Source organism: Symsagittifera roscoffensis, chromosome 4 (genome assembly GCF_963678635.1).
Source record: "Symsagittifera roscoffensis chromosome 4, txSymRosc1.1, whole genome shotgun sequence".
NCBI lineage: Eukaryota > Metazoa > Xenacoelomorpha > Acoela > Convolutidae > Symsagittifera > Symsagittifera roscoffensis.
The window spans coordinates 72,141,152-72,165,611 of NC_087065.1; the positions used below are offsets into that span (position 1 = coordinate 72,141,152).

General features: G+C 45.5%; 2 protein-coding genes across 5 annotated transcripts in view; one reads left to right on the forward strand and one right to left on the reverse strand.

The window, feature by feature from the left end:
• LOC134845124 (AP-2 complex subunit alpha-2-like) overlaps positions 1 to 18,617 on the reverse strand; it is a 606,200-nt gene extending 587,583 nt beyond the window's left edge. For both annotated transcript variants that reach the window (XM_063861990.1, XM_063861988.1), the window contains exon 1: positions 18,588 to 18,617. The gene's annotated coding sequence lies outside the window, so the exon portion shown is untranslated. The remainder of the gene's footprint in view (positions 1 to 18,587) is intronic.
• The window catches only part of LOC134845123 (FACT complex subunit SPT16-like), a 590,873-nt gene extending 566,622 nt beyond the window's left edge, over positions 1 to 24,251 (forward strand). For 2 of the 3 annotated variants that reach the window (XM_063861987.1, XM_063861986.1), the window contains exons 2-5: positions 19,032 to 19,149; positions 19,302 to 22,008; positions 22,546 to 22,661; positions 23,823 to 24,251. In XM_063861987.1, the coding sequence (XP_063718057.1) occupies positions 19,041 to 19,149; positions 19,302 to 22,008; positions 22,546 to 22,661; positions 23,823 to 24,022 (3,132 nt within the window). In that variant the 5' untranslated portion in view covers positions 19,032 to 19,040 and the 3' untranslated portion in view covers positions 24,023 to 24,251. Of the gene's footprint in view, positions 1 to 19,025; positions 19,150 to 19,301; positions 22,009 to 22,545; positions 22,662 to 23,822 lie in introns of all 3 variants that reach the window. The other variant, XM_063861984.1, reaches the window with a different exon arrangement.
• The last annotated feature ends 209 nt before the right edge of the window (positions 24,252 to 24,460 follow it).

Genomic DNA, 24,460 nt, shown 5'->3' on the forward strand with positions numbered 1-24,460 from the left:
GCAAGGGGTCTTGGGACAGTAAGAGGTGTCCCAACACTTGAGCGGGAGGTCCTGGGACAGTGCGAGGTGTCCCAACACTTGAGCAGGAGGTCTTGGGACAGTAAGAAGTGTCCCAACACTTGAGCGAAGGGTCCTAGGAGGGTTAGGAAAAGTAGTCCTGGGACAGTAAAGAAGTGTCCCAACATTAAACAAAGGGTTCTAAGGACTGAAATTGATATAGATTCAAAGCTATTTTAGACTAATTCGACTGATTTTAGCTTTTAATACACAATTTTTTTTTCATATATACAATTTCAATCGGATTTTACAACAGGGACTTAAATATTGAAAAATGTAAATATTAAAAATATAAATAAAGAAAATTGTATAAACAAATTCATGAAGCGAAATAGGTTATCGATAACCGAAAGAAAAGCAACAGGACCCAAACAAAATCAAACCTCGTCGCAACGGAAAGCAACATTATCAAATCCGAAAGTAATGAAAAAGAACACTTCAGTAATCATGGTCAAAACAAGAAGCGTAAAAGAGCATAAAGCCAAGGAGAAATCAGTGAGACAGATAGCGTACGGGAGCAATGTCTTGAGTGATACAGAGATGAAGTACGGGGCACCCAAAGCAGAGATGTTTGCGGTAGTCACCTTTGTAGAGAAAAACAGGGCGTACCTAGGAAGCGAACCATTCAAACTCGGGTTCGACAACAGAGCACTCAGTTGGCTGAAGACGTACTCAATGTATCAGAGCTACATTTGGAGATAGATAGTTCGCTTGGACTGCTATAATATGGTCATTGAACACATAACAAGGGACAAACATCAAAACGCCGATAGCTTGATCAAGAAGACGGAATTCTACGACAGTCAACAACAAAGGGAGGCGAACAGGCGAGAATTCAAAGATGGCTTCTCTTTTATGGACAAGGAGACGTACGACAGACTTTCACTCACGAGGAGGCTCGGCAAGTCAGGGAAACCAATAGAAGACCATCCCGAGCTACCAGCAGAGCATCAAGAGAAGACAATTATGAAGAGAAACCCAGGGATGCCAATGGAAGTAATGCTCGTTAGTAATGGACGTAATGCTTCCATTACCAATGGAAGTAAGGCTTCTTCTGAGTGTTCGACATCAGAAGAAGACGCTGTTGAAGAGAAAATTGTCCGGGGAGTCCGATGAATGGGATGAAGACTCAGAGAAGAGTGGCGATGACCAAGATAGTATTTGCATGATATTGGTAGAGGAGAAAATGAGGCACCGCGACAGGCCTAGCTAACCGAGTAAGGGGGGTCGCTAGGGGGACAAAAAAAAACGAGTAAAAGAAAAAAGCGAAAAAAAAATCGAAAAAAAGATTAGAAATAGGAACAAAAAACAATAAAACATAGAAAGTACAGTGGCTTTGACTTCCAAAATAGGTGGATCGAACCTTCATATTAATTAAAATAGTATAGTCATACTGTTTTCCAATAAGGCCGATCGTCTTGATCAAACCAGCAACGTTTTAAAGGTACCCAAGTGTGGGGCGTTGTAAGGCTTTCAGATAGCTTGTGATATCAGCGGACCACTGTGGGACACTTAACTGGAAGAGGTGCCCAGCGAAGTGGGATAGTGGACCACAAGAAGGTTCCACCACGGGGGGACTTAACTGGAACAGGTGACCAGCCCAGGGGGAAAGTGGGACCAACCGGCAGGTGACCAGTCAGCAGTGTGATCAAAACAGAACACGGCAAACAGAGGAAGGTTGACAGAGGTTATGTTTGGTCAAACGGGTATCGTTAAAATCCACTTTACATTTTCGGAAACAGGTGTAAAATTGGATAAGCGATTACCCACCATTTTGAGGTAACGTTTTTTCTTGAGCAGAGCTTGGAAACAGGTTCACCGGTTTTCTCTCGAAAGGTTTAGCACCCATCGCGCTTAGTGTGGTTTTCGGCTTAAGTGGGGGGCTAAATAGGGGGGAGGTTAGAAGGGGGATGGTTAAGATAGAGGTTGGCGGCTGAAAATTTTAAAAGGAGGGACCCATTATAGTAACTATACAATCGATATCGTCGATTTAGTTACGGTAGTAGTCCCAGAGTCTGGAACGATCCATCTTTAGACTCAGAACAAGAGTTGCAACGCAAGGGTATCCAAGTTTAAGATCGAATTAAGGAAGGTAACCTGGTCGGATTGGGTGGGGGATCGGAAATAGAAAGTTTTTGGAACCCAAAAGGAGAATACCCCATAGGACCGTTAGTAGGGAAGAGGACAGACGCGTGACAATCAGGTACCAGACAAGTTTTTCGCCTATGACATTGGTTGCCTTTGAAATTTGGGTGTACTCGTCCTTCTGTTTTTTTATCATTTTTCCACTTAGGTTTTTTACGTTTTCGGATCTAATTTTATTGGTTTCTAACGAATTGGAGATCATAAGACACTTGCTAACAAGTCGTGTTTCGACTTAAATAGGATTAATAAAGGGAAGGTAATTTCAGGGGGTTAGTAAGTAAACAGGTTGATTAGTAGGATTGGGTTTTTGGGGGGGGGGGGACTTTTATAGCACTAGAGCTCAAGAGGTGGTACTGGGACAGTGCAAAGTGTCCCAACACTTGTGCAAGGGGTCTTGGGACAGTAAGAGGTGTCCCAACACTTGAGCGGGAGGTCCTGGGACAGTGCGAGGTGTCCCAACACTTGAGCAGGAGGTCTTGGGACAGTAAGAAGTGTCCCAACACTTGAGCGAAGGGTCCTAGGAGGGTTAGGAAAAGTAGTCCTGGGACAGTAAAGAAGTGTCCCAACATTAAACAAAGGGTTCTAAGGACTGAAATTGATATAGACTCAAAGCTGTTTTAGACTAATTCGACTGATTTTAGCTTTTAATACACAATTTTTTTTTCATATATACAATTTCAATCGGATTTTACAACAGGGACTTAAATATTGAAAAATGTAAATATTAAAAATATAAATAAAGAAAATTGTATAAGCAAATTCATGAAGCGAAATAGGTTATCGATAACCGAAAGAAAAGCAACAGGACCCAAACAAAATCAAACCTCGTCGCAACGGAAAGCAACATTATCAAATCCGAAAGTAATGAAAAAGAACACTTCAGTAATCATGGTCAAAACAAGAAGCGTAAAAGAGCATAAAGCCAAGGAGAAATCAGTGAGACAGATAGCGTACGGGAGCAAAGTCTTGAGTGATACAGAGATGAAGTACGGGGCACCCAAAGCAGAGATGTTTGCGGTAGTCACCTTTGTAGAGAAAAACAGGGCGTACCTAGGAAGCGAACCATTCAAACTCGGGTTCGACAACAGAGCACTAAGTTGGCTGAAGACGTACTCAATGTATCAGAGCTACATTTGGAGATAGATAGTTCGCTTGGACTGCTATAATATGGTCATTGAACACATAACAAGGGACAAACATCAAAACGCCGATAGCTTGATCAAGAAGACGGAATTCTACGACAGTCAACAACAAAGGGAGGCGGACAGGCGAGAATTCAAAGATGGCTTCTCTTTTATGGACAAGGAGACGTACGACAGACTTCCACTCACAAGGGGGCTCGACAAGTCAGGGAAACCAATAGAAGACCATCCCGAGCTACCAGCGGAGCATCAAGAGAAGACAATTATGAAGAGAAACCCAGGGATGCCAATGGAAGTAATGCTCGTTAGTAATGGACGTAATGCTTCCATTACCAATGGAAGTAATGTTTCTTCTGAGTGGCCGACATCAGAAGAAGACGCTGTTGAAGAGAAAATTGTCCGGGGAGTCCGATGAATGGGATGAAGACTCAGAGAAGAGTGGCGATGACCAAGATAGTATTTGCATGATATTGGTAGAGGAGAAAATGAGGCACCGCGACAGTGAACTACAAACTGTCCCTTCCTCAGGAACGTACAATCTAGATCAACGGGAGGTGTACGGAGGAGAAGAGCTTGAGGAAATTGCAGTTTCAAGGAAACCGTTCAGGGAGCCATCATGCAATTCAAATGTCAGAACAAGCCTGGTGCAAGATGATGGCAGGGAGGTCTTGAGAAGCATAGTCTGCGTCAAGCTAAAAGACGACATCCACAGTCCTGGAGAACTGAATGGTCAGATGATGGCATTGAAGGAACACGTCAAAGCGAGATATAGACTTTCAGACCTGATACGAGCTCAGAAGAATGACAAGATGACAAGCAACCTCTCCAAATGGATCCGGAGCACAGGGGCAGGGGGGTCCAAGACCATTATGAAGGGTGGATCCTCAAACTCGACGAATGCACCAGGAGAATCCAGAACACACGCTAATGTAGCACCTGACGCCACGACATGGGCGAGCACTGGGAAATGATGAACAGGACACTTGAAGCGTTCGTAACAAGGAACACAGACTTAAGTGGCAGAGGAAGTGGTAAATCCAGAAAGACCTTCAAGAAACCCAAAGAATTCAAAGATGACTCGGATGGCTGCATTGACACATGGGTATAAGTCATGAGACTACATTTAGAACAAGACAACTTGAATGACAAGAGGCAGGCCTGCACAGCGATACTGAGTAATCTGGAGAGCACAGCGTTAAAATGCGTAGCAGCAAAGAAAGAGGAGGAGCGCGATACGGCGGACAAAATCTTCGAAACACTGTTGAACCGATTCGGATCAGGAATGAAGGGTCACCAAGCGATGATAAGATTTGAAAAAAGAAGACAGAGGGACGACGACTCAATCGATCGGTTCCTGGATGATCTTGAGAGCTTGAGAATAAGGAGCGAGCCGGAAGAATCAACAAACAGAAGAAATTTCAGCATCGCCTCGAAGTTTATCGACGGGGTGAAGAGTGACGACTTGAGAACGATGTTGGCGACGTATTATACACTATCAAAGGATAATGCACCAAACCAGAGGAGATGAGACAAAAATCTAGAGAGTACATGTTGATGAAACCAAAAAAGTACCCGTACTCAGAAGGCAGGAATATGCAAGAGAATCCAACCACACAGGTAGTCATGGTACAAACCTAGAGACGACATGGATAAAGGTGGGTCAAGCGCAAATTGCGGATCAGCGGATCATCAAGTTGCTGACTGCACGACGATGGATAAAGGTGGGTCATGCGCAAATTGCGGATCAGCGGATCATCATGTTGCTGACTACAAACAAGGCATGAAAAGCCTGGGATAAGCGCCAGATGAAGAAGATTTGAGCCAAACGGAAGAACATGAACTTTAGAGTGACATGATCCTCAAGATAGGCGCGAGGTGCTTCTTCTGTAATCAAGAGGGCCAATTCAGGATGGACTGTCCGTTGTTTTGGGGGTGGTGAAGAATCAAAATCATCCCAAACACAAACTAGCACTGGCTGCAAAAGCAGAGATTGAACGAGACACTACAAGACAAGGCCAGTGTCAGAAGCCGGAGAGAACTCAATGAACAGTGATAATTGCAACACTGTGAAATTGGTGACGGGAAAACCATTTGGCATAACAAAAATTGGGGCGAGAACAATGTCAATAATCACAGTGGGCGGTCACGAAGTAACATGAAACCTGAGTGAACCGAGCGACCAGACGATAATGCACATTGATGTGTACGCAGATAACTTGAGTGCGATAAGCCCGCAAACACCTTCCAGATCCTTGAGGACACTACTCACAAAAGGTTGCAGCAAATCAGTTCGCATAGGCAACAGATACACTGAAGCCTACTGTCCACATGAGGTAATGCTGAATTTATATTTGTATCTTGAGTAGATTGAAGAAATTAAAATATTCATCAGGTCTTGTGAAGTCGCTTAAGTCAGAGACAGACGATGGACTTTCGAGCTGTTCGAATTTCCCGGAAAGACCCACACTAGAGGAATTAGAAATGGATAAACCGGTATCACCGACCGGAGATAGAGCACTTGAGGGCTAAGGTGACGGACGAACAGCTCGAAGCCATCAAGGATGTACTAGATCGGAACCAGGACTTTTTTTCGAAACATAAGGCAGACATTGGATGTTGTAACTTCGTTGAACATGAAATAGAGCTTGATGAGTCGGCGGTACCACACAGGGAGGGGGCGAGGAGTATGACCCCTAATAAATTGGATGCATATAGAAAAGCCCGGAGCAATAACAAAGACGAACCAGAGTTCACAATACTGAGAAGAAGAGAAGCAGCTCGTGGCGAGGACTCGTTGAAAGAAAAGCAACCTGATAACAAGTTGTGCAAACATTGGTTTAGAAAATCCCAGAAGAGATACTGAGGCGGACTAAGTTTCGAAAGAAGAAAGTGTCATTCATGGAGGTGGCCGAACACCTTGGTCCTGGTCAAGAGTCCGGGGAGTGGCCGACATCAGAAGAAGACGCTGAAGAAGAGAAAATTGTCCGGGGAGTCCGATAAATGGGATGAAGACTCAGAGAAGAGTGGCGATGACCAAGATAGTATTTGCATGATATTGGCAGAAGAGAAAATGAGGCACCGCGACAGTGAACTACAAACTGACCCTTCCTCAGGAACATACAATCTAGATCAACGGGAGGTGTACGGAGGAGAAGAGCTTGAGGAAATTGCAGTTTCAAGGAAACCGTTCAGGGAGCCATCATGCAATTCAAATGTCAGAACAAGCCTGGTGCAAGATGATGGCAGGGAGGTCTTGAGAAGCATAGTCTGCGTCAAGCTAAAAGACGACATCCACAGTCCTGGAGAACTGAATGGTCAGATGATGGCATTGAAAGAACACGTCAAAGCGAGATATAGACTGTCAGATCTGATACGAGCCCAGAAGAATGACAAGATGACCAGCAACCTCTCCAAATGGATCCGGAGAGGAGTCAAAGGGAAAGGGGGCCTGGAGGAAGATAGTTACAAGATCTTGAGCCAGATCCACAACGAGAAAAGTGATTTACTCTATCACACAGCTGATGGTGTGGTAGCCTGCAGAAGAAAAAATGAAGAGAAGATATTACACAAGCATAATCTCATCATACTACCACAGCTATACCAAACGGAAATCTTGTTCAGATCGCACGACCAGATGGGACATCAGGGGATAGACAAGGTACAACAAAGAAAACTACACAGGTTTGATTGGCCAGGGTTCAGAAAGGCTTGCGAAAGGTGGGTGAACGCATGTCTGTCGTGTTTACAAGTGAAAGACCCTAGATAAATGAAAATCCCACTCAAGTCGTAGAGAGCTCGGAATTTAACGAAGTTATGCAGATAGACCGGATTAGTCGAGAGGCAGAAAAGAACGCTTGTGAACATGCTCAGGGTGTATTGTTCAAGATAAATGACAGACTGGGATAAATATCTGCCGCAAGTGGTTGGGGGCGTACAGCTGCACGCAACACTCAACAACAGGGATCAGTTTTTTATGATGTTAACTGGCAGGAAGAGAGCGATGCCCCTGACATTCTTCTATCCAGCATACAAGGGGAAAAAGACGTCACCTCAGGCGTATGTGAAGGAAGTTGTCAAGAGACAACAGGAATTGAACGAGCTCTGCAGAAGGAACACGGCACAAGCACAAATGAGGCAGCGGAAGAAGTACGATGAAAAAATAATTCAGGCCAAACCGTATGCGATGGGACAATATGTCTGGGTGTTCCAGAACATCAGACCTCCAAAGGGCACGAAAAAGTTACTACAGAAATGGAGAGTACCGTTTATGATAACGGAGGTACACCAGCAGGGTCAGTTCTATCGCTTGAGTACAGGGCGTGCAGCGCATTATGAAAATCTGAAACCTCATGTCCCATCTCCGGACGACTGGTGTGTACCACAGAACATGGAAGAACTCGAGTATCTACTGGTAGAGCCAGCATGTGAAGTGAACGAAAAATGCACCAGAGAAAAGAATGACGGCAACGAGGATAACGAGAAAATAGATGTAGATTCAGATGGGGATCTTTTGCGGAGGAAAATTGGAATGATCCAGAGCAGAACGAGGTGCCAAAATGGACGGAACCAGACTTGCCGACGACAGCAGGGACAAGAAATGGCAATGGCAAGCGGAGAGTAATGAGATACAACAGGTATGGTGATGACTTCTTGATTGATAAGATACAACCCGAGGAGATAGGCGAGGAGTTAGTGAATGTGGGCGAGCTGGTAGCCGATGATGAGTGGCAAATCATCAACGACGGCGAGCACTCCTTGCAGGAGGATCACTCAGTACCAGAACGAGAAATGGACCTGGAGCAGAGCGAGATAGAAAGGAGGGAAAACACAAACCTGAGGATACTGGAATGGATGTATAATCTCAAGAATAAAGGAGAAGAAGCGCAAAGTGTCCAGCAGGTCGACGTGTCAGCACTAAAAACATGTGAAGACAAAAGATCCGATTTTCGGTTGGACAGCCACCGACCGGCAAATGGACATACCACCGGATAATTTAGACCCAGCATCATCGAAGGGGACGTCGATAAATATTTTTGTCCGGGAAGTAGGGGTAGGACTTACCCACACCAAAAATTTGATGATAAAGAAGCTCAGGGGGAAGTGAGAGAGACCAACGGGTTGGAATTGAATCAGGAGGAAGTTGAGCCTACCATAGGGAGAAATTTCAAGACATAATTTGAAATACCCAATGAATATTCAGAGAACATCTTGATCACGGACAGCGACTTCATCTTGTCAGATAGGACAAGCGCGATCTGCATAACGGCAGACATGAGCTTCAAAACGAGACTAGAGGCCGAATTCAGGAGAGAATATCAAAATGTGGAGTTTCTATTTAGGCAGAGACCGGGGTTGGGAGGAATGGCTGCGCTTCCTCCCTCAGTGTCACAAGATCCGGGTAAATACTTGTGCTTTTTGGTAACAAGGGTCAATGAAAGGAACACGATAGACCCCGACCACGTGATGTTGGCACTAATGAGGCTGAGGGACTTCATGGTCGAAAGAGGAATACAGGAGGTCTCGATGCCGGTCTGCGACCCAAACAGTGGCAAGTTGAATCCTAGGGAATTGCACGCCATCCTACACGTGGTCTTTGCAGAGACGGAGATAATGGTGCACCTGCACAAGAGGTACTACATGAGTATCACCTGAGCTTGATTGGACATGGAAATCTTGAGTTGGGATGCACAGGGTTCTCGAGCTAGGTAAAAGAGGGGCACGAGTCAGGTAGATACATTTTATTGTGATTGGCATGACAATTGAAATCTGGAGAATTGATGGTGCTAAAACATAAAATGAATATGCATTTTTTAACATCTAAATTGAATAATTTAATGGAGTTGTTAAGGTAATGTCTTAAAGGTAATAATGGAGGGTTTAGGCTAGGCATGAGCAAAGGCATCTTAGTCTAAAAACAAAATTTATTTTCAGATTGATTTGCAAAATTGAATTGACAATCAAGCAACGCTCATTCGAATAAAAGGGGAGATCTTGAACAAGTTCTCCACTAACAATACCAGAGGGAAACATTTCTCAAGTATCAATTGGGGAAAGGCCCTTCTCGAGTCTAACTGGTAAGGCACTTCTTGAGTCCAACTGGTAGGGTACTTCTTGAGGTGGTCAGGGAAAGATACTTCTTGAGTTGGTTTGGGAAAGGTACTTCTCGAGTTGGTTGATACGCGAGATAGCTTGAAGGTAGAGTAACGATAGCGGATCGCTTCTGGAAGTCTATGCCAGCAGCGCTCAAAAAGCCTACCCTCGACGAGCTATACAAGCGCTTGAGGGACCTCGACTATACACAAGTGGATGAGAGACTGGCGGTGATGTTGAACGCCATCCTGCAACTGTAAGCACAAGACGAATGCAGGGAGTCAGCGACGGAAGCCGTGTTGATGATGGCATACACTTCAGACGGAGTATCAAACCAGGAGCAGACCAGATGGCTATCCTGAGAGGGCATGACCTTGCGAGAAACCCTGGCATGGGTAGCGACACGGAATATAGTGCGGGATAATTTCCACTTCCGACCAGGCCTCCAGCAGGAACAGCGACTCAGTCCACGAGTAAGCCACCGTCGAAGTTCCGCTCGCAACAAACAGAGGAGTCATTTTCGGATCTCGGCAGTATGAAGAGAGAGTTGGAAAGGGCCCAAAGGGAGAGGGACAAAACCATTCTGGATAGGGATCAGGCGACTCTTGAGAGGGATCAAGCTAAGCTTGATCACGAGCAGACAATATTTGAGCAAGACAAGGCCATTCATGATCGGGATCTGCTGATGGCAGAACGAGTACAAGAGCAGAGGCTACAAGAAAGTGCGTGGACAATGCCCGAGCCAATGCCCTCCGTGCGCGGTCTGGAGACGAAACCGATCCGGCCTTTAAGGGAAATCGCGCTGCCGGGATACACTCCCAGCTCAACGGGTGGTAGTCAGACCGGGACTGGTTCATCACGTCTCAAGGAGCTACAGGAGAGGTTGCAGTCGAAGGCTCGCGACAATTCAGCGTGAAGGAGCGACCTCCCACCTGGAGAGATCATCCAGTCAAGAATGTAATAATTGCGAGCTACAAGAAAAACACAGACAGTGCCTATCACAGTCACATCGAATGGACTGGACAGCGGCACAACGAGAAAGGAGGGATGCCTTCAATGACGCGGCTTGGGCTGAATACTTCACACAGGCAAGAATACCTGAGGGTGCGGTCCACTTGATTATAGGAGACAGTCTGATACGAGTGTTGACGCGGATCCAGTCACATTGGCAAGTGGGGGTCTTGAGTTTTTTTGGAGCTGCAACGCCGCAGATGTTGGCGTCACTGGAGATGTTGGATATGGTGGAGATGCACACGGTCACCTGATGATGGGAACCAATGACGTGTCCAGAGGGGAGCCGAGAAAGATAATGAGGCTGCAAGAAAAGATGAGTTGTATTCTTGAAGAACTGAGGATTTATCTAGATCCAGCTATACTCACCATTTGCACCGTCCCGTATAACATGAAGGCCAACCAGCATGCGAGGGAAATGAATGACAAGGTGCGCAGCATCAACGAGATAATCAGACAGATCCAGCAAAGGAGCGTGCTTCCCGTGAGATTGCTGGACGTGGCCAACATGATGGAACATTCCCTTCCGGATGACGCGTCCTCAGATGGCATCCACTTCGATAGGCCCAGGGGCATGGAGTGGCTGAATGATGTCTTCCAGAGGAACATAAACATTCTAGAGTCAGACATGCTGGAGACAGCCCAGTGTACCTTTGGTCCACCCCCAATAATTCCCTTCTTCGCAGCTAGACCCTTATCTGGTCGTCTGGGAGGAAGAGTCGACTCGAGAGACAGTTCAAAAAGCAGCAGGACTAGACAACTCGAAGTCACGCCGATGGAAGGAGATGAGGTGGGATCATCCACGCCCCAGAGTTCGATAGTGTCCTCGATGGTGGTAGTGGACAACAGGAAGGCGGAGAGACCAGGAGAGACGAACAAGGCACGATATCTGGAGAGGGTGAAGGATCTAGACCTGGAAGATCTGGCATGTAGGCAAGAGTTGGCAGAGATCCTGGGGATCAAGAATGTGACACACGAGGACTTGAGCAGACACCGCTGCGTGGGTTGGTTAAAGGCCCACGAGGCACATTTCTCGAGAGCTAGGACGTTGGAGACAGCAGACTTAACTGGGAATCCGCCAAACTCGATAATGGGCCCAGTCAACTACAACCCCTTCAAACAACTGGGGAGTACAGGACTCACAGCGCAACCTCCCAAACACCGAACAAGTATAGCCAGTATCAGGGTAGCGATTCCCGCACAGCTGAGAGTGGTGGAAAAGCTTCTTGAGCCGGATAACATGGGACTCCCAGATGCCGCTTACGGAGTTCCAAAGCTGGCCGAAGACCCAAGGTATGGAAAACCCTGTGGAAGCTCGCAGCTAGCCAAAACGTTGGCAGTATATGATTGATCGGACCCAGGAGCAGCGAGGGTAATCATCGTGGCGGGATCGGACTTCGAGGGGACGTCTCCAAAATTGTTCTGGCCAAAGATCTTGGTGTATCTGCTGCCTGGGGTAGAACTGAATCAAATGTTGACCCTGGTGGTGGCAATTAAGTGGGAGACGCCCTGCGAGCCTGAGATGTTGCTATTTGCGGGAATGAAGGACCACCTGCATGCGGCAGGGCTTCTAGAGCCTCTAAGAGGCGGGGAACCAACACCCAAGAAGATCTGGGAAGCAATCCTGACGCTGTTTGCCGCAATGAACGAGGTGCAAGAGTTGGTAGCTTCTCGGTTTGAGCCCAAGACGAAAATGGTATTTACAACATCGCCGGGCTATGCGAGCATGCCACCAGCCTTGCAGTTTGTGTATGCAATGTTGATCTTGATAGCGGAAGGTAACGCGTGGCTGATGATGATGGCCGCTCCTAATCGCGAAGTGGAGCCAGTCAAGTTGAGACTTCTTAAGTCGGAGCTGGCAGCGGCTTGGGCAGATGTGTCCCATTCTCTGAGGGGATTCTACGAAATGGCGGACATTTTGATTGTGCTGGATGAGATCCTCTGCCCTGAGGTGTCGAATCTCGGACGGCAATTGAAGTTTAATCCGGAGATAGGGACGATCACCCTGTAATAAGCCATCTAACGGCCAGACTGAGATTCCGGAGCATGGATCTGACAATCACGAACTCCACCAGTAAAGCGAGGGGACCAAAGAGAACACTTGAGTGAGATCTGGAGGGAGGAACTCTTGAGCTTGGAAGGCAAAAACACAAGTGATTTCGAGAGACAGAACACGATCGGGAAAACGATGAACAGTGCCCCAGCCATGGAGGAAAATAATGTGACACACTAGAAAATGATGGAGCTAGAACCTCTGTAGGAAGCTTCAGGAGAACGCAACCTCCGGAGTATCAACATCACACATGGGGAATCCCCGTGCCACTGTCTGGCACAGACGGTGTGGTATCCGGAGCACTCGAACCTCTGCTTGATATGGGACGTGGAGGAAATTCGGTCAATCGGGTTACCCGATCATCAACAGAGGGTCACCCTCTTTGTATTGAGTTTAATGCTAGCGTTGCGATGGATCGACGAAAACGTGACGAAGTATCGGGAGTCGAGGGCACCGACATCGGAATCGATACACGCTATTGATTACAGCAGGAGGCTCGTTTTGTCTGAGACTGCGGGCAAAGTATTCTCTATACCTATGGACATCAGGCACGGGTGGAGCCGCATAAGATTCTTCCCATGGTTTCGAGCGACGATGACGTCTTGGTTATACGCAGTGACAAAGGACCACATGAAGAAATATTAGAAAGATTATCGACAGTTCCTAGCTGAGATAGGGACGGAAGCCTTCAAGAGACCCCTGCTGACCCATCGTAATGCAATCACTACGGGTTGGAAGAGAGTTAGTAGGATGTATAGAGATAATACCAAGGCGAGTGAGTCAATATTGGATGAAGACTTGGCGAAGAACGTGAGCTTGAGCTTGCATAACTCCTTTTGCTTGAACATGGAGTATGGAGTCCAAGGTGAAGGGTTTGCCAAACCAGGCGAAGAGATTGCAAGAGCAGAGGGAATGGATGCGATCCTACGAACAACTAAAGGCTTGGGAAGAGATCGTGATCAGCTCCGACGACGAGGAAGAGTTGTTGAGGCAGGTTACAGTGTCGAGTGCATCACGGCCCAGCACCTCAAGGGCGAGGAGCACGAAATGTGCAGGATGCTCAGTGTCGGATTCTTGAGTCTTGAGCGGGAAAGGGAAAAGGGCTTGAGTGCGAACTCGGATGAAACCTGAGGTCACGGAAAAGAAATTTTAATGAACCAAAATATTGCTATTAATATGCTATATCTATTATATAAATCAAAATGCTGCTTGACAATTTCCTGATTGGATGAAAAAAAAAGAAATTTTAATCATTAGCTTGCAAAGCAGAAAATCGGGGTGCAGGTGTATGCAGATTTTTGATTGCTGTATAGCGAAAATGTGACAATTTCGCATGGTTGTGAATTTTGGGGTGAAGATAAAGTTAATTGTGCTGCAATTTTCTGTGAATGACTACCGGTACTGTATCTTGAGACACACTCGTTATTCTGGGGGCTCACTGAAAGACGACGACACGCGATGAGGACATCGATCTTGAGTCCGGGGAGTATGTATCAGTCGGTTATATTTGGAAGTTTGACCTTGTGCAACGCAAAAATCAAGATTTTGGGGTGAAATGCAATTTTTCAAATTTTCGAAATGAGCATGTGATGCTCAAGTTTCTCGCGACAACTGAAATTATCAAAAAGTAAGATCAGAAGATTCGAACTTCAATCGCGGGAAAGTTGTCAAAATTAGCAGCCTTTACATAATTCGAACGAGAGTAGAGCTGTCTTACTCGTAACAGAAGGCATAGTGATCGCGAGTAAAGAAAAGATATATTAGAAATGAACCAGAGTGAACCTTCGGTGGAAAGGTGGACAACCGAAATCTCCCAATGGTCCAGAACGAAAACATGTCTCTTGGGTTAAAACTGACTTATGCAAAACTGCTTGAGTTAAACTTAATTACTCATCAATTCTAGAAATACTTATTAATTTAGTTAATCAATTCTAGAGGTCGTGCTGGTATGTGAGTACCCAATTGAAACTTCTTGAGTGTGTTTTATATTGTTATGTTAAGTTAGGGAGAATTTTTAGGTTGATCCATCTGAAATGGATCAAAGGTCCACTGTCTAATAAAAAGTAACTATACGTAAGGTTGCGACCCTTTTTTTAACGGCGTTCGCGTGTTTTAGGTAATTTGAGACCTAAGTGTGGGGACGTTCTTATTTTCTAGAGTGGGGGGAGGGGTATTTTGGTAGTGGCCTTTAAGCTGTAACAAAGGTTATAGTCTCATGTCGCAAGTGAACCGAATTGGCTCCGACCGCTTGAGGTAGAAAAACACAAGAGATAGTGTCCCTGATTCTTGAGCCAATGGTTATAGGGCCTATTTTTCTTTAACCTCATATGTGACTTAAGTAGGCGACTGTTACAAAAAAAAATTAAATATAATAGAAATAAGCAATAATAAAGATAAAACCTATGGCAGACATATACAAAACAAACAACAAATGTGGGATGAATCATTGAGGATTGAAAAGAGAGGGGGGATGCGCTAACAGCAAAGGAACAAAGGAGCACCAGAATTGGGAATGCAAAAAACGTAATAAACTGCACAAGACTAGATGGCCCGGCTGACAATCATAGTGGCGTTTCCTCTCATGAGGCACACTGAGAGGCTCTGAGAAGGCGAACTGGGGCAACACGAGCGTCACGTGAACCAGAACGTCTGGCATCAGCGAGGATAGCAACTGACTTGAGGGTTTTGATAGCTAAAGCGGACCAACCCCCGAGCGTTTTGACTGCTAACGGGAAAAAACTGATTCCTTGTTCCTCACAGTTTTTCTCGTGTTTCGAAAATTTGCGGTCCTCAGCAACTTCCAGGGACGCCCCGGGGGTCTCCGCCGCACGAGAGAGAAGAGATAACTGCAGCGGGGATGTCACGGTGACGTCGAAAGCAGCTGGGCGACCAGCGCTCCAAGTAGGGATAAAAATATCGCCGGGTTTGGACCGTTCTCCAGCGATGAGGTTCCGTTGCTCCTTGATGGGGGCTAAAGAGGCAGCCGAGGTAGCATTGAAAATAATGTCCCGTAGTCTGTCGTGACGGGAGATCCGGCCACCACTCCCCCCACAAGCGACAGCGTGGTCCCCGAGGACGTCCAGAATGCCAGACGGACACTCGGGGCACCTACGAGCAGACGCGAACACAGGAAGACCAAGGCGGTATCTGACAGCAGCTTGGAACTCAGCAGGTAGCAGGTGCAGGCCAAGACCTTTAATGGGGACTGCGGTAAGCCAAGCGCCGGCGTAAGGCAGAGAGAGCGACTGAAGACGAGCTTGCTCGCGGGAATCGGGAAGAGACGAGAAGAACGCGTTGTAGGTGGCCTTATCGAGTTTCTCTTGGAAAGCTTCTTGAGTAAAACCGGGAGTGTTAACGCTTCCAGACTGTTCACGGAAGTCGTTCGAGGCACGCAGGAACTCCGGCGTATCAGTGATGTCGCATTCGGTAAGAAACGAGACCAAATGAGCTGACTGACACGAAGACCCTAGGAAGGCAGGGATGTGTTGGTCGCGAGCTTGCCGGACGCCAAGTCCGCCATCTTTGATAGGCAGGGAAGACTGGGACCAGGCAAGATCAGGAACAGGTGAGCCAACTATGACAGAAAGAGCATCGCGGAGGAGTTCATCAAAAACTTGCAGGGAAGCTGCGACAGGCTGAGAGGGCGGCTGAGTGCGAAGAGAGTACGTCAGCTTGGGAGCAGCAAGGCAAGTGCGAGTGATGCCAAGTGAGAGCTGGGGGTCATCAAGAAGAGGTAACTTTTCAAGACATTTGGTGGCCTTCGAGATACGTTTGTCCAGGACTTTAACTGAGAACTCAGTATCACCAATGGGGGCGCCAAGAAGCTCGAAGCCATTAGACGCTGCTCTCGGGATAGAGACGGGGATGGAGGAGAACTCCACAGGGGCCCACAACTCACACTTACTGTGCTTGACTTTGAGGCCGAGATGCAAGCCGTTGGAAGTGATGAGTTCGAGAGCCTTGAGCAAGGAGTCTTCGTCGCTGGCACAAATCCCATCATCAAGGTACCAGCAGTTGAGGGTGAGACCGGGGACTTCCGACTTGAGAGATTCGACTAGAGAGTGCAGGGTGACCGCAAAAATGAGAGGCCCTAGCGGATCCCCCTGTTGAACTCCTTTCTCGCTGTTGAGAATGACATCCTCGAACAGCAGATGACTGTGGTGACCGTAGGTAAACTCAACAAAGGCGGAGAGACCGGGAAGACGGTTGCGAACTTGAAGGAGGATCTCGGTGCGGTCTAGCGTGTTGAAAGCGTTCTCAAAATCCACTGTTAAGACGCCTTGGTGACCATGTTCCGAGCACTTTTTGACTGTCATTTTAGTAGCGTGGACGATGGCTTCCGAGCCACCGCTGGTAGCGACTCCAAGCTGGTGAGGACACAGAAAATCACGAGCTTCAGCGTTGGCGGCTTTAGCAAGGCATTTAGCAGTGAGCCTTCGGAGCACTTCGCCGACCGCATTAGGCCGGACACAACCCTTGGGTTTAGCGGTGGCAAAGAGATTCGCACTGCACAGCCACGGAGAGAGACTAGAAGGGGCTTGCCCGGCAGCGAGGATATTAACAACCCTGTTGAGAGACTCTAACGTTCTGGCAGCAGTCTGAGGAGTGGGGCACTCAACGGCGTGAACAAAGTGCTCAGGAAACCAGCGCGAAGGACCGGCAGCACTGCCGCTCGGGAAACTTTTGAGAGACTTATGAACGAACTCAGATTCGAATTGGTAGGCAAGAGGGGATTCATCCCGGCCAGAAAAGACAGGAGGGTCAGCGGAAGGATGAAGACTGCGAAGGTCCTTAAGCGACTCGTCACTTTTGGACACGAGGCCATCGGAACACAGGGCTTTAGCTGCTCTGCCGAACTGACCGAGGCCTGATAGCTCTTTGGCTCTGCGGACATTAAAGTCAGGAGAAGGTTTGCTGTTTTTCTTCGTTCGCTCTTTAGGTCCTTTGGTAGCGTTAGACCAGAGGTCCGAAATATTGCCCTCCTTCCAGGACTTGATTCTTTGGCGAATGTCTCTGCAGTTATTAGCGGCGTGAGACTTGCCTCCGCGGCGAGGGGCTTTCAAGATACATTTGGGGAGCATGAGCAACCGAGTCCAGTATTTCAGATTGTCCGGAGCGGTGGCGCAGTTGTCAAGGGCGTGACCAACAACCTCAGACCACTCGTTACGAAGAGAAATCGGAACGAACCGGACAGTGTCAACTCTGGAAGACATGACGTCAGAAAGATCCGGCACAGCGCTTTCGGCGAGCTCAGCCGAGATCGTCATACTTGACATCCCTTGAGAGAGGCCAGAGCTAACAGGAGCATCCCGAGAAGGAGAACTCGTTAAAGCGACAGAGATAGGACTGGAGACAGGAGGCGCGAGAAGGCAAATAGGACCGCGAGAATTCCGGCCTATCGGAACATAACCATCAGGGAGCTGGAAAATTTGATCAAGGTTGACCCAGGAGTCATAGCTTTTATTCCAACCACGAAAGTGAGCAAAGAAGCGATCGTTGTCAACTTTGAGGATAGAAGCATCATAGATACCGGAGGTTAGATCCGAGATGGCCACAGACGACCCGACTAAGATCTCCGCGGCGTTAACAAATCTGAACAACTGAGTAGGGTCGACAGCCGGGCCAGGATTACTTTCAATATCACCAGCGCTTAAAAGAAGGAGCATAGAAATGTTATAAAACGACAGCTTTGAGTTGAGTTTAAACTTGCGTGACCGCAGTTCTTGTCGTGATTGTGGATCAGGTTTCTCGCGAGCCAGCAGCAGCATGTGAGTAGATCCAACAGGGGTGTGACCGTTCTGCACACGGTTGAAAGCTAAAACCAGAAACACGGTCGAGAAGAAAGAGGCAAACAATTGCATGCCTAACGTAGGAGGGGTCTCACCCAGACGTAGAGATAACGAAGGCAGAAGGGGAGAGCCAGAGTCAAGATCGGGCTACGGGTTCCACACCAGGAGACCAGAATTCCAGTGCGGGGTCCAGACCAGATCGTGGATGGCACGCTACCTGAAGACCAGTGGTCCACTTCGGTCAGGTCAGGAAGTGTGCAACGTCCAGCCAGGTGATCACTAGCACATACCCATCTCAAACTATTTAATAAGTTTATCACAACAATTAGGCTAATAGCTAATACTTTTGCCGTTACAAAATATATCTTACATTTTTAAAAAACAGTGGCAACCTATGGAATAATCTCAAGGAAAGCTTTCAAATAATTTATCTTAAATATTTCGTTAGAGTGTGATACAATCAATCAAATACTTCAAATTTGTTATTTAAACTTTTGCCGTTTTTGACAATTATTATGATTAGAATTGTAATTTGACTTACCCGTGATAATTTGAAAAAACTTTCAACTGGCAAAGAAAGTAATTTTTTTTGAAAAAAAAAGCAAGCGAGCCTGCCTCATGCAAAAAACTAGTTTTTATTAGCTCCTTCGCTTAGTTTAAAAATTTTTTTGTACTAGTATTGTACATCGGCGTTTATATTTCGGGGAGACAAAAATTAGATATATAACTCAAAAACTCAGTTTCAGATTCAGAATGTCCCTGGAGTTCAACGATGCGTTATGCCGAGAGCGGTTGAAAGTTTTCTATAATTACTGGCGGACTTCTGAGATGAAATCGTGCGATGCCATTGCAGTAGCTGTCGGTAAGATGATTCAGATTTCAAAAAAGCCGAGGGAAAAGGGTTTAAAAACCGTAGTATTTAGCAAACTCGTAATATGTATGCGAAGTCTAATTCCATAGAGTATAATTTGACAAAATAGTTTGCGACATCTTTTGTAAAAGTTCAATATTTAGGAACTGGAGATGACCTAGTATACTGTAAATCGAAATCAATGCAAGTCTGGCTCTTTGGGTACGAAATCACGGACACTCTAGTTGTATTTGCGCGTGACAAACTGTTTGTCTTGACCGGGAAGAAAAAAGTTGAATTCTTAAGTCCTCTGCAATCGAATGAAGATGAAAACCTGCCACAAGTTGAAATGATAGTACGAGAAAAAGGGGACAACAAAGTGCATTTTGATAAAATATTCGGGGCTCTTGAAAACGGTAGTAAAAAGCAACTGGGAACGTTTGTAAAGGATACATTTGATAGCGAGTTTATAAAATCATGGGACAAGGCGCTTAACGCGGCGAATTTTGGAAAAGTGGACGTGTCAAAAGAGACCGCAAGTTTGCTGGCAGCCAAAGATGAAAAAGGACTGGAACTGATGAAAAAATCCAGCGAACTTACGTCAACTTTCTTCACTAAATACATAAAAGATCAGCTAGTTGTTCTCATTGATAAAGATAGGAAAATTAAGCACTCAAAATTTTCCGAGCAGATCGAGCAAGCTAGCGAAGACAAGAAGTATTTGCAAGGCTATGATCCATCTGAAGTTGACTCATGTTTTCCGCCTATTATTCAAAGTGGAGGCAAATACCAGCTCAAGTTCAGCGCTGAGAGCGATGATCGAAATTTAGCCTATAATGTCATAACAATTCAATGTGGTTTGAGGCTTTTAAGCCACTGTTCTTGCTTGGTCCGGACGTTTATGGTGAACCCGTCGAAAGAACAAACTGACATTTACGAATTATGCTGCGATGCATTAGATTTGGCAATTTCATCTCTGATTCCCGGGGCAAAGTTTTCTGATATTTGCAGTAAAACAGTTGATTTTGTTAAAGGAAAAAAACCAGAGCTTTCACCGAAACTTACAAAAAATTTTGGTTTCGTAACTGGAATTGAATTTAGAGAAGGTCAACTTGTATTGAACTCTAAAAGTGAAGCTAGAGTGTCTAAAGGAATGACTCTGGTGGTTTGCGTGGGTTTCGAGAATCTGAAGAACCGAGAGGCGAAAAACAGCACAGACAGTGTATACGCAATTTTCGTCGGAGATACAGTCAGAGTTGTGGATGAAAAAGGCGCTCAGGTGCTGACAACCGCTAAGAGGAAGGCTAAAAATGTGTCAATACATCTCAGAGATGACGACGACGAAGAGGATGACGATGATAAAAACAAAGTCAATGAAGTACTTGGAACCAGGAAGGCCAAAGTTGCTGTTTTGCAGAGCAGATTGAGACAAGATGATAAAGCGGAAGAGAAACGAAAAGAAAGGCAACGCGAGATTTCTCGACAACTGAACGACCAAGCGAAACGAAGGTTACTTGCACAGAAAGCCGACAAAAAAGATGATGGACAATCGCGGAAAAAGCAAAGCTCATATAAGAGTGTATCTAACATGCCATTTTCTGAACCTGAGGTTCGAACTATGAAATTACACGTTGACCGAAAAACTGAAAGCTTGATTCTTCCAATACAGGGAATCGCGACTCCATTTCACATCTCGACAATCAAGAACATTAGTTCAGCAGTTGAGGGCGAATACACGTACCTCAGAATAAATTTTTTCCACCCTACAGGGTTTCTGACAAATCCTACTCAAGGAGACCTCGAGAGCTACTTCATCAAGGAAATCAACTACAGAGCTTCGAATATCAAGAAAGCTGGAGAATCGATGGCTCCGAGTTCGAATCTGAACAACGCGTTCCGACTTATCAAGGACGTGCAGAAAAGATTCAAAGCTCGAGAAGCAGAGGAAAAAGAGAAAGAGGGAATCATTAAGCAGCAGGACTTGGTTATAAACCCTACCAAAGGCAACCCGAAGTTGAAAGATCTCTACTGTCGTCCTACTCTTTCGTCAAAAAAGTTGCAAGGGTCGCTAGAATCGCACACTAATGGATTCAGATATACAAGTATGAACGGCGATAAAGTCGACATTCTGTTCAGCAACATAAAAATTGCGATATTTCAACCATGTGATAAGGAAATGATAATTGCGTTGCATTTTCATCTCAAAAACGCCTTGATGATCGGAAAGAAGAAACATTTTGACTTGCAATTTTTCACAGAAGTGGGAGAGATTACAACAGATCTGGGAAAGAGTTTTACTCGAGACAGGGACGATGTATACGAAGAACAGCAGGAGCGAGTTCTGAGGCATAAATTAAAGAGTGCTTTCAAGAGTTTCATCGACCGAGTTGAGCAAGCGACCAAAAGCCAGGTAGAGTTCGAGGTGCCTTTCCGAGAGCTCGGGTTTTTCGGAGTGCCCCACCGGTCCACGTGTTTCTTGCAACCGACTAGCAGTGCGCTCTGTAATGTCGTTGAGTGGCCGACATTTGTAGTAGTTTTGGAAGAAGTTGAACTGGTTCATTTTGAAAGAGTTCAGTTCACATTGAAACACTTTGATATGGTGTTCATTTTCAAAGATTATTTCAAGAAACCCGCAATGATCTCTTCGATTCCGATGGCATCTATCGACGCAATCAAAGACTGGCTGAACTCAGTCGACATTAAGTACACAGAAGGCTTGCAGTCTTTGAACTGGACCAAGATTATGAAAACCATAACAGACAACCCCGAAGCGTTCTTTGCTGACGGAGGCTGGGAGTTTCTGGATCCCCAGGAAGAGGAATTGGACCAGGACGATGACAGCGAAGTTGAGGATGAAACCTTCAAAGTCAGGTTGGATATTGCTATAGATGTATTAGCTCCCTTTTTTATATTCACTGTTTTTTAGCGCAAAATGAGGTCCGAAACAGTTAAATGGTTAATTGGTATATCATTTGAAGCCCACACAATCTCAATTCGATAAACTGTGAAAAATTTCCGAAAGTTTTTTTTTGTATCGAAATTTTTTTGGCTATTTCCATTGGCGATTGAATGGTTCGAGTGCAAAATTAATTAGGGTTACTAAGTGTCAAAAAATGAAGTGAAGATGCTTAGAGTGTGTGGGTTTCGTTTGGTTTTTGGGAAAAGTCCTAAAAATTTATCGCGCTCTTATTTGACTTTTTTGGTTTTACTGTTGATTTCTTATCAAATTTGCTAAAAGAACGGCAAATTACGCTCTCCAATTACGGCAGTGCAAATAGCCAGAGTAAATGTAAACTACAGATGACGAAGCGTTTGGCTGGTTTTGTAAGTGGTGCTTATTTACGATTGGCTCATACTGCGGCTGCTGTATTCACACTCGTAGTCTCACGACTTAGAGGACCATTTCAGCGGCGACGAGGCAGAGATGGAGGAGGAGAGCAGTGATGAGTCTGGCTCAGATTACTCCGGAGAGGAGGACGAGGACGATGGCGGCAGTGAGGAGCTAGGAAGCGACGAGTCCAGTGGTTAGTGAGTCAGCGTTGGCTGTTCACGTTAAAAATACAACACCTCGAATACTTACTTAGAATTAACATCTTTTCCAGTTATATCCGTTGTCAATTGTTCTGCCGCACTCGTTTTCAGTCACTTTGTTCGGCCCAGTAAATAGATTTGAGTTTTGAACTGAGATTAAACTTGAGGCTATGATACGCAATTTTTGAAAAGATGAGAAAACGGTAGCTAAACAGGTTTTGGATGAAAGATGTTTTCCAAAAAAACTAGTTGTGGCTCAGAAAGTTCAGCTATATATGTTCATTCTGTGGTTTCAGCAGCGCTACATGCATTTAAAATGGCTAAGCTCCAAGAAGCATGAAAAATTTATTCAAAAAACCACCCACGTCTTTCGTCAAATAATTTTTTGGGTCATTTTGACTTACAAAGCTCAAATTTTTTTTTGCATCTCCCCACTAATGAATAAACGCGAGAGTCGTAGAAAGACGCGTAAAGCAGCAGAGGCCGAGTGGGTTAGGCATACGTCTCTCAAAACGAAGGTCTTGCGTTCGAATTCCCACTTCGGTCTCTGTTGGAGGGTCCCAGTGTCATCCGCCTCCAAGGTGGGACAGGCCGCTGCAATGTGGATAATGACATCTCCCTCCCCAACGGTTGGCCTTGCACTGAGCAGGACCGGGGGCTAAGAAAGAAAAACGCGAGAGTCCAACCAGATGCATATTTGGGGAATGGATGCCTAAAATATACATCGACTATCCAATGATTTTTCTTTGGCGCCAATATACTAATTTTAAGGGAAGCTCGCGCCCAAAAAAATGTATTATTTTAGTCAATACCTTCCAAAAAGTGCCCAAAACGGTCTTACAGAGGCGCCGAAAAATACGATGTCTTTTTGTGTTTTAAAGTCCATTTGGTCGAACCAAAAAAAGTGATCAAAATCCACCTCCCCTCGAGAAAATCCTACATCCGCCTCGGAGTCCAAATGTTTTAGAATTATCTGGTCTTATTCAATCGAGTGCGAGTAATCTGAAATCTGTTCTCATATTTGGTGGAGACTAAGAAATTGGGACCGTTGATCTAAAAATACTCGATTCCTGCGCTGGTCAATGGTGATGATTTCTCGCTTTTTGAAGGTTTTGTGTCAAAAAGAAAAAAGAAGTTATTTGTTTCCATTGAAGGAAAAGACTGGAGTGATTTGGAGGAAGAGGCGGCGAAGGAGGACAAGGAGCGAATGAGAGAGGAGGTGGAGTATGGTCAGAAGGGAGGTCAGGTCCCCATGCACAAGCCCTCCTCATCCAGTAAACACAAGGTATCATCCGGCTCATCACACAGGAACAGCAAGCATGCCCCTCCCTCCAAGAAGGCCAGGAGGTTCTAACCGGGCTAAAAAGAACAGGATGTTCTGAGCAGAAGAGTCAGCACAGCTTGGAATTGGAATCTTCTGGATTCATAACTTTTTTTGAAACTGCAACACACTAACAAAACAATCAGTAGTCTGTTATTATTTCGAGCATAGTTACTCTTAAAGACTTGATTTGTTCTAGTTTTTTTTTATGAAAGCTGAACTGAACGCGATGAATATCTACAAAATTGATTTTTTACTGTAACAAAACAAAAAGGATCAAATTAACGCTAGGTTTCAAATCAAAAACTATCCAAATTTGAAAGCTTTAGTCAGATTTCGAAAAAATAAGCTTTGAGAATTGGTCAAATTAAGTAGCAGTTACTCAATTTTATGTATTCAGTTCAATTTTCCAAATCGATATGTCTAATTTCAGTTTATTTTTCACTGGCGATCACGGGCGTTTAGCCATTT